This window comes from Monosiga brevicollis, genomic scaffold, assembly GCF_000002865.3.
Source record: "Monosiga brevicollis MX1 MONBRscaffold_2 genomic scaffold, whole genome shotgun sequence".
In the NCBI taxonomy this organism is placed as follows: domain Eukaryota; class Choanoflagellata; order Craspedida; family Salpingoecidae; genus Monosiga; species Monosiga brevicollis.
The window spans coordinates 873,252-883,072 of NW_001865039.1; the positions used below are offsets into that span (position 1 = coordinate 873,252).

Genomic DNA, 9,821 nt, shown 5'->3' on the forward strand with positions numbered 1-9,821 from the left:
TTTTTTTAAGGCAGCTGGCAGTTGACGGCGAGTTGGCTTCCGGGAGCCTTTTGGAAGGGTGTGGGGAGGAGGTGCCTGTTTGGCACAGAGCTGCTATAAGACACCGGCCTGTCAAAGGCGGGTGTGTTTGGTCAGCGTTTGTTTCAATCAACAAGTGCAGCAGTGTACTATAATATTATCTTATCTTGACCTACCGCAGCGCTCGCAGCAGCCAAAGCGGGTCTCTGGAGGGATTGCTGACGCCCAGGCGCCCACACACATGCCGGCTTGGCCCTCTCGTGCAGCGATGGTACAGGTGGCAGGAGGCGCCCGTTTGCGCGCCTCCTCGGCCGCAGGTCCTCTGTGCCTGGCCCTCTTGCTCCTCGTTGGCCCGGCCGTGTGCCAGGAGATGTTCTGCAACAACCCGGCCGGAGTGGGCCTGGCCGCTTCCGACACCGTCGTCACGCTGACGGGAGCCCCCTCAGATTGGGTGCGCATGGGCATTGGTAGTCGTGATAACCCAACTCCAAGCTTTGAGGCGATCAGCAATCCCTTTGTCATCGGCAAACCGAGCTTTCCGCTGGCCAAGGAATGCAACGAGGATCGCCTCAGCGTGAGTACCGGCTCGACCACCCTCACTGTCAATCTTGACACGATGAACTGGACCCTCTCCACGGCCGACAACGTGCGCCTGCTCAGCTCAAACAACCTTTTCCAGATCAGCGACACCTCCACTGTCGTGTATCTTGGCCCGAGCCGAGGTGCCATCTACGGCTCTCGGCTGCCAGCCTATGAAGAGAGCACCAGCCTCACTGCCTCCGCCGGTCTCGTTCGCGCTGCCACCAACAGTGCCGACTTGCCTAGCTTCTGGCATTCGCAGGGCTACAGTGTTTTTCTTATTACTCAGAGCGGTTCAAAGGGTGACAGCCCCAACAGCCTGCCTCTCTCCTGGCTGGTCTCCCCAGACTCGGGCCTGCTTTCCGCCTCGGCCCCTGCCCTGCGCTTTGACATCTATCTACGGGCGGCAGCGGACTTGGACGATCATATGCGAGGCCTCTATCGCCTTATTGGTCCACCAGTCCTTCCTCCTCTGCCCGCCTTTGGCCTGCTGCTCACACAATCCGGTGAATTTAGCGCGGGGGGCAGTGCCTTTGCCGTCGTGCGCGATATGCGCTCGGCGGGTGTGCCGCTGGACGGCTTCTTCGCCAACTATCAGTGGTACGCGGCGCAATCCGATAGCTCGGTTGGTCTCAATGGCACCAACAGTCCCGACTTTGGCTTTAATGCCGGCTACTTTGTCAGCAATTTCTCCATCGACCTGGACTATTTTGCTCAGCAGCACGTCTTCTTCGGAGGACAGCGCTGGCCGCGCCTCATCAATGCCAGCGACCTCGCCAAGGCTCGCGATCTCGGTTGTGTGGCTGGCGACTCGCGAGCTTTGGTTCTGGACACGGGCGCCTGCCAAACGCAGTTCCATGATTGGATGCAAGCTTATGACGGCACGGGCGTCAGCGGCTTCTGGAACCTGGGCCCGGACCCTAGCAGCAACTATACTTATTCACTGCTTGAGGCCGTCCAACAGCGTGCCGCTCTCAGTAGCCCGGCGCTCACCCTGGGCCTCACTTCTACTTTTGTGCCCGGCTTGGAGCAAGTTGGGTACGCCACCACCGGCTGGGACGTGCCCTCAACCTGGGATGGCCTGCAGCGCGTTGTCGTCATGATGCTTAACCTTGTCACCGCCGGGCAGCCCATGGTGGCACCAGCCATGCTCGGCGACGATGTCAATGTGGATTCGACCCTGCTGGTGCGCTTCTACCAAGCCAGCGTCTTCTTTCCTCTGATGCGAGTTCAACTGACCGTTGGCGACCCCACCCAGTGGCCATTGCCCCAGAACTCGGACGGGCTGCTTCAAGCCGCAGTCCGTCTGCGCTATCAGTGGCTCCCATACATGTACTCCACCTACTACGCCTTCACGCAGGGCGACCATGCCCCCGTGCGCACCATCGTCACCTCCTGCCAGGGCAGCACCTCGTGCCTGTTTGCAGACACAAACCAGTGGTTCTGGGGCCGCGTGCTTGTTGTACCTGCGCTCTCTGAGAATGGGCTTGCGACATCGTATCTCCCACCGTCCAGTCCCCGGTGGTTTGTCTTCAATACGACCACCACCTTGGCGACGGGTTCACATCCCGTGTCGATTCAAGTGGACGAGGTCAAACTTTATGTGCCACCCGCCACCATCATTTTCCTCGGTGATGATTCAATAAGTAACGTGTATGCGACTCCAACGCAGGAGCTGCGGGTCCATGTTTACGCGGGCGGTGACGCTAGTATGGAATACGTGGAGCCCCACCGCAACGGCTCGACCCTGCATATTTCCTTTACTTGGCTGGAGAAATACCAGATTTTGCAGTGGCAGCTTGTCAATGGCACAGAGGCCCTCGATTCGCGGTATCTGTTGATACGAGTCATGGCCTTTTACGATGATCTATCCGCACCCATCGTGAGCTACCTGCGCACCTTTGTGGCTAACGGCTACGTGAGCTTCCAAGAGGATCACGCCAAGGCCCTTGCGCATGGACAGCACAAGGCGGGACGTCGTGTCGTCCATTTCCAGCAGCTCGCACCTGGAACCGCCCAAGATTGATCAAGGTGTGGTCTGAGGCATGGCCGGCAGGAGTGGCGGAAGTCGGCGCACCAGGTTCCGAATCACGGTTGCCTTCTTGCCTGCCTTTCTCTTCCGTCTCATGTTTGCTTTCCGAATGTAGTGTATGTGTGTAATGTGTTTGTGTTGAGGGAGGCAGTTATTGTTTTCTTTTTTTCACGTGGTGATGGCAGTGCTGCGCAATGCCACGTGCCGTGGTGTATACTGATTGTCCACAAAAATGTCATTCATCATGCCGCCACCTCAGCGAGGTGCCCTCCTTTTGGTTTGCTATGGTGAGCTGATTTTATGGTTGAGTGCTTCGATGCTCTTTATCAAAATCGACTGACAGCGTGCACACTGGAGGTGGATGGCGCTCAGTCATGCTGACTATGCCAATCATTGAGACGCGATGGGGTTGATTGATCTGTTGATTGATTGACTTGCAGCACAACAAGATGAATAGGGCCGAACAACCAAAGGGCAGGCTGGGCTTGAGGCGCATTGGCACGTAAGCATCATGTGATAGGTCCCGAGCGTCAGAAAGGTACACGGGAAATCGGATACTAAAAAACGGAAAGAAAAAGAATTATAGACATTGCGGCAAAACAAGGAGAGCACGCGCTCGGCAAAGAGGTGGCGTTTTGTCCCAAGTCCGACCTGGGGTTGGTCCAAGCACACGGCCTGGCGCCACAATGCCGCAGTGAAAGAAAAATAAATCAGGGTACAACTCAGGAAGCATCTTTACAAAACATTATCAAAATAAGATAGTGAAGCACATTTGGGCAAACGCGCGGACACTCTTTGTCTGCACGCTTTAAACACTGGCCGAGTCAGACGGAAGGCCGGCGACCGTGGCGTGTGCAGGTTCCTCAAAGGCGGGAGGACAGTGCTCGTCCGCTTCTTGACTAGTAGGTACAAGGGCCAGCTCGATGTCGTCAATCTCGACCACATCAAGTCGTGGAAAGTGCTCTAAAGTCCATGCTTGGCCCACGCGGGGTGCACGGGTCCCGGTGGTCATGACGATTTGTGTGGGTTCGTCGAAAGCGTCGTCCAACAGCTCCAGCTCGGTGCTTTGTTGAGGATCATCATCGAGCTGTGCGGCATTGAGGCATGACAAGTCCTCGGCAGCCCAGGCGGTGCTCGAGCGCGTTGTAGCGGCCAAGCCAAAGCGGCGACGCCACTCTGTGATGGCATCGTCTGTGGAAAACCATTCCCGTTCCTTCTCATTGATGGTGGTGGGGTCATTGAGGGTGTGAGTTTTGCTACGGGTGCTCCGGCGGCGGGCCACAAACGCCAAGAGCACGAGCACCAAGACAAGGAAGCCCGATCCCACACCCAGCGCCCAGGACCAGGATGAACTGAGGCTAGTTGCAGTAGAAGAGTGGCCCTTTTTGTCAGCATGCGTGGCCGACGGGATGTGGGGCTGCAGGTACTCGCTGTCCTCCACCGGAGCTTCACGCAAATATGTGCGAAAGGCATAATCGTAGCCGGCGGCGGCAAAGTTGTTGCTACCACGAGTGTAGGCGTCGGCGACCATCAGACCAATGCGGTGGCGCTTTTGCTTGACGAGGTGTTCCGTTAGAGCCAAGGAAATAGCGTATGTGGTGTCAGCCTACGGTGTGAGCAGCGTGAGTGTGAGGATAACTAACCAGGCTTTTTTTTTTTTTTTTGCAAGCAAAGGTTTGGTGATGCGGGGCAGGTCGTGATCGCACCTCCACCAGCACAGGAACATCAAGGCTCCAGGTACGCCATTCGATACACTATAGCGTGAACGAGAAAGCTTAAAGCGTAAGGGCAGCAAGGGCGTCGGGCAACCCGGCTTGGTTGCGAGCTCGAACCAGACCAAAAGGCACGGCAGCATATTCGGAAAAGGCAACATACATCGTGGCCGGTGCAATCGCAAGCCTGCTGGACAATTTGCTCGTGCAGAAGGTTGTCGTCATCAAAATAGGGAAAGGCCGAACGACCCGCGCCCGCGTAAATGGCCAAGCGTGCGTTGAGCTCATAGCAGCCTCCAAGGCTGTGATCGGGGCCGAGTTTGAGGGCAATCTGAGTTAGAGTCCCGTTGCGTGCAGGCGCAAAGCTCTGCCACACCCCGGCCAGAGGCAGCTAGTGGTGGATCAGGCAGCACCGGTCCGTGGGTAAGGGTAAGCAGGCATTTAGCGATCTAAACCAAGGGAGCCACACGATCGATCAGAAGGTTAAGAAGCATCCGAAGCTAGCGTACCAAATACGTGGTGGTCGTGGCCGTCTGGCTTTGGTCAATAAAGTCCTCGGTCGCGCCAAAAGGCAGCACCAAGAGGGTCAGGGCGAGGATGGGCGATAGATCGAGCCAGGGGCTCCCAGCACCACGCCAAGCGACTCGACGCATTTGAATGGTGGTCTGCCTGGGCTCGTCGATAACCGTGCTGATGGAATTCAGCGGTGCAGGATCAGCACGGCATTCAGCGATACAGGATGGGGGCGTGCGCAAATGCGTTGACCAGAGTGCTCGAGTGGAAACAAAGGGGGTGTACGCCAGGGTCGCTCAGGGGCCCGACGTTCGAATAAGGGTGGCTGGCTCAACTGAAGAAACACGGCCTAAACAGAGGATGGGAGGAACACCGCCACTTGGCCCCTCTCATCAGACTCGAGCAAAAGGGAAACGAAAATGAAAACCCGCAATCATCGACGCAGGTGTGAAGTGCCCTCAAGATCCACAACAACTAGTGCTCTCCCCGCCCCCACCACGTTGACCTTAAGCAGGCGAGTGTGTGCTCTTTGTGCTCACAGCGATAAAGAGAGCAATAAAACAATCGATCTCTCCTGTCCGCCGCATCCACCAAATGTTACATGCATGCATGCATCAACATCGCGTCAAGCAAGCTTCCAGTCTTCCCGAAGACTTGAAGACTGGTGTCAGATTCGCCTCAAATCCTCTCTCTCTGGTCCGACGTCATGTTCGGGTACCTCTGTGTGATGGTGGCGGCGTTGTGCTGGGGCGGGACCAACCCGCTCATCAAGCGTGGGGCGCAAGGTATGCTCGATCTTGGTCACTGGTAGGTGGAGGGCACGGCCGGTTTCACAGCTCAATGGATTGGCGTTTATCGAAGATCATTCGCAGCACACCCGCGCGGCTGGCGTCTGGAATACCCTGCGAAACACCTTTGGCAATTGGCGCACCCTGGTAGGTGCTTGGTGGGTGTACGAGAGCGAGGAGCGATCGTGTGTATATGCGGGGGGTTGGGGCTCGCTTGCATCAGCAGGGACAGTGGTACTCATGTTGGGTACTCATGTCGGGCGGATGGGTTCAGGTGCCGATCGGAATCAACCAATGCGGCTCGGTGTTTTTTGCAGCGGGACTTCGCCATCTGCCTTTGTCTGTGGCAGCTCCTCTGACCAACAGCCTAACGTTTGGTGTGACGGGCGTGGTGGGCCACTGGCTCGGCGAGGCATCGCTTCAACCCCTGCAAGTTCTCGGGGTTGCCCTCATCATGCTCGGGGTCACTCTCTGCACCCTGGCTGAGCACCATCTGGCCTGAGACCACACGAGCATGTCGGCCTCTGCAAGGTCCCGCCCCCTTTTGCACGCTGCGCGTGTTGCAAACGCACGAGGCGTTGACGCGGGTACAACGAGTCGGACGACCAATGTGTGTGCTGGCTGTTTTAATAATATTTTACATGAAATGCCTGCCTGATGACGGTACGATGCGAAATCGGGTGGGTTGGGATAAAATCAATTTAGCCAAAGCTGTCACAGCAAGGCATCAGGCCTTCATCATCTGGTACCCCCATCACACAGCCGGGCTCAAACAGGCAGGCGTACGTTGGCAGGCTCGATGAATTTACAATCAAGACAGCGATCGGGCCATCTCAACAGGGAAACAAAAGTAGGGGTAATGTAGGGCAAAAGTAGCCCCTAGGTTTGGATTGCAAAAAAACACATGGTCGAAACCCTAGTGCTTACTCGTAGATCCAGGACTCGGTGACCTGAGTCCACTCGGCGACCTCACCCTCACCGAACCAGAGGGCAATCTCCTTCTCGGCTGACTCGACGGAGTCGCTGCCGTGGCAGATGTTGCTGTCACAGACAAAGCAGGCAAAACAGAAATGACAATGAGAAGTATGAAATGATGCCAGATTGAGATTGCGCTTGTAAGGTATCATCAAAGAGTAAAGCCCCGCCCCCCCGCACAACGAACGAGCCGTGGTAATGGAACACCAAACCCGGAAAAAAAAAAAAAGTCAGGAACCGATGTCTTACCGGCCAACCTCAATGCAGAAGTCACCACGGATGGTGCCGGGCAGAGAGTCATCGGGGCGGGTCTCGCCGAGGAGCTTGCGGCCAGACTTGACGACGTTGGTGCCCTCCCAGACCATGCAGACAACGGGGCCCGAGGCCATGTACGAGACGAGTCCAGGGAAGAACTTCTTGCCCTTGAGGTCAGCGTAGTGCTGCTCGAGGAGCTCCTCGGTGGCCTGCTTCAGCTTGAGAGCGCAGAGCTTGAAGCCCTTCTTCTCGAAGCGGGCGACAATCTCGCCGACCAGACCGCGCTGAACGCCATCGGGCTTGATCATGATGTAGGTACGCTCACGGGGGGCCATGGCTGCGGTCTGAAGCGATAAAGAGTCTTCAAGGAAATGGGCTAATGTTGAAAGAGGGAGGAAGACACGTCGCGTATAACACGTTCCACAATACACGTGGGTATCTTTTTCGCAAGTGGGGACAAACACCATGTGAGTCGGGCTGGGGTGCGGGAGAGACTGGTAGTCTTGGTGCAGACTCGAAGAGATATTCATATGTCAGACTTTTGCTGGACGTCGATGATGATCGTTTTTTATTTTTTTTTTATTTTTTTTTCGGCTCGGGCACTCGATCGTCTGTCGTGTCTTGGCGGTCTCGACCGAACTTGGGCATGGTGCTGAGCAGCAGCAGCAGTGTACACAGTGGGTAGCATTCAGGGAGCGTTATTGAGTGGATCGACACCATGCGTGAAGATGGAACTTACTGCTTCTTTGGCACGCCCATTGAGATTGATGAGGAAGATGAGCCCCTCAAGAAACGCGTACGTATTCCCAAGACACTCTGGGCCCGTGCTCTGGACCTCCCGCTGGTCCAAGAGCAGCTCACCTCTGCTTGACACAGTTCTCATAATCATGTGTCGGGCCGATGACAGGTGGCAGCCCACGACCAAATTGTCACCGACAAGCAGGGCCGGCGTCGCTTTCATGGCGCATTCACTGGAGGGTTTAGCGCCGGCTACTACAATACCGTTGGCACCGCGGAGGGCTGGGCGCCTTCCTCTTTCACATCATCGCGCCAACGTCAGCAAGAACAGCCTGGGCGCCATGCCGCTGCACCCAGTGGCTCGGGTCGTGCGCCCGCCCAAAGCATCACCGACTTTATGGACGAGGAGGACATGGAGGATTTCGGTATCGCCCCAAAGCAAGTACGGACCACCGGGGCATTTGCCGATCCCGCAGCCGATGCCGGGCCCCGCAGCAAGCGCAGCAAGCTGCTCACGCACGACTCAAAAGCCATGGCCTACCTTCAAAATCTAATTCAACCAACCAAGGAGAATATTGGGGCCAAGTGCGTTGGCGGCATCTTCTTACTCAGCACCACGTTGCGGCACGCGGCTGCTCGCTCGCCCTGACGTCTCGGTCCACTCACTTCTTCCAATCGGATGCGCGCCTGCAGAATGCTCAAGGGCATGGGTTGGCGGGAGGGCCAGGGTATCGGGCCCCGTATTCCCGCTCGGCGCCGCACACCGGGCCATGTACGTCTGGTTCCGCTCGTCCCAACTCAATGCCTGACTTTCGGGCGTTTGTGGCGTGTACCCCACCCATTGTTCCTGCTCATTGGCGGGTAAATACTCTTGGATCATGGTGCTATGTCATATGTAGAGTGAAGCAGCTGATCCGCGTATTTTTGACGATATTGCGGCTGCGCGTGGCGTCTCGCTCGCTCCGCGAGACACCCGCACCACCAGTTTTGATGCCAAGGACAATTTCTTCGGCATTGGCTATCGGGGAATGACTGCAGCGGTATCAAGCGCAGCCCGGCCCGTGCATTTCATTGAACGTGAAGACGCTTGCATGCGGTTGTTTTCACTCACAGGCTCGATGGAACCCGTTTGCCTTTTCTGCTTAGGACTTGCATCTTGACACCAAACGGCGAGGCATGGGGGGCATTGGCGTGGGTGCCTTGGAGGAAGCCGATGATGACATTTACGAGGATGAAGCCGCCGAGCGCTCCCAGTATGATCGCATCATGGGTGGCGAGGCACCGGATTTGAGGCATCATCCCGCCCAGCAGCGATTGAGCGGCCCCGCTCAGCTCGCCCTCAAGGGCCCCATTGACGATTTCTCCGGCCCATCCCGCTTCGCTCTCTCTGGCTTTGTGGCGCCGTCCAATCCGCTGAATACAAAAACGGTAGGTCAAACCAGCACCCATCAGCAGAAGCAGGTTTCCCTTCCGCACCGCTGCTTGGCATTTGTGCTGTTTTGCTCATCAATGCCTCGGTGCTACTTGCACGGCTGGGGCCACTTGCATCAATGCAGGTATATCCTGGTCATCGACCCCCCAAGGACTGGTCACCTTTTCACAAGTTTGATGTGCCGGGCCCGTTCTCAAATGGATCACTCTCGCGACCTGCCCAACATGGTGAGCAAGCCGAATATCACCTTTGTCATCGATTCCATGTTCTTGTTACTGTTTTTTGAGGGCGAGCCAGTCAAGAGCTAACACAGTGATGGGTGTCCTTTTGATTTTGTGGCTGCAGCCATGAATCACTTGAGCGCTCGCCAGCGTGCTCAGCTGCTCGGCGAGCAACTGGATGCACCCCGACCCAACATTTTTGAAGCTTTTCAACCGTCTGCGCTTGCGGCCGATCGTGTTGGGACAGCAGTGGAGCAGCAAGAGCCCCCAACTTCACGATCACACGATCCACTCACCTCCAAGCACGCTCTTTCAGAGATGCAACAGAATGCCTTTCGTCCTTTTCGGACAGATGCTGAAAAGCAGGTGCGACGCAGATGGCACTCTCGTTTTACTTTACTTGCAAGCAGGAACAGCCTTTCCAAGCAGTGAGGGAGGAGGAAAAGAGAAATCGTGTTGCATGGAGTGTGTCAAAGTTCAGCGCCCACCATCTTTGTGACTCATGCTCACCTTGTGCCTGGTTTGAACCCCCCCCCCCCCCCCCCCAAAAAAAAAAAA

At 56.4% G+C, this 9,821-nt stretch overlaps 4 protein-coding genes across 4 annotated transcripts in view; 2 read left to right on the forward strand and 2 right to left on the reverse strand.

Annotated features, from left to right (window-relative positions):
• Positions 1-286: 286 nt before the first annotated feature.
• On the forward strand, positions 287-2,623 carry MONBRDRAFT_30788 (uncharacterized protein; the record flags this gene model as incomplete). Its single annotated transcript, XM_001742090.1, has 1 exon — positions 287-2,623. One exon carries the CDS (start codon positions 287-289, stop codon positions 2,621-2,623), a length of 2,337 nt encoding a protein of 778 aa, XP_001742142.1.
• Positions 2,624-3,437: 814 nt separating this feature from the next.
• MONBRDRAFT_22006 (uncharacterized protein) lies at positions 3,438-4,994 on the reverse strand (the record flags this gene model as incomplete). The annotated part of the gene is made up of 4 exons (XM_001742544.1): positions 3,438-4,235; positions 4,336-4,383; positions 4,505-4,732; positions 4,851-4,994. The coding sequence occupies 4 exons, from the start codon at positions 4,992-4,994 to the stop codon at positions 3,438-3,440; spliced, it is 1,218 nt and encodes a 405-aa protein (XP_001742596.1).
• A 562-nt stretch (positions 4,995-5,556) lies between these two features.
• Positions 5,557-7,223, reverse strand: MONBRDRAFT_19073 (uncharacterized protein). The gene is made up of 4 exons (XM_001742545.1): positions 6,867-7,223; positions 5,903-6,683; positions 5,716-5,789; positions 5,557-5,639 (listed from the first exon to the last, which is right to left on the reverse strand). The coding sequence occupies exons 1-2, from the start codon at positions 7,205-7,207 to the stop codon at positions 6,566-6,568; spliced, it is 459 nt and encodes a 152-aa protein (XP_001742597.1). The 5' UTR covers positions 7,208-7,223; the 3' UTR covers positions 5,557-5,639; positions 5,716-5,789; positions 5,903-6,565.
• A 367-nt stretch (positions 7,224-7,590) lies between these two features.
• The window catches only part of MONBRDRAFT_4895 (uncharacterized protein), a gene marked incomplete at both ends in the record, with an annotated part of 4,176 nt that continues 1,945 nt past the window's right edge, over positions 7,591-9,821 (forward strand). Inside the window, 4 exons of the mRNA XM_001742091.1 lie at positions 7,591-7,668; positions 7,780-8,195; positions 8,304-8,382; positions 8,757-9,038. Of these exons, the coding sequence (XP_001742143.1) occupies positions 7,591-7,668; positions 7,780-8,195; positions 8,304-8,382; positions 8,757-9,038 (855 nt within the window). The remainder of the gene's footprint in view (positions 7,669-7,779; positions 8,196-8,303; positions 8,383-8,756; positions 9,039-9,821) is intronic.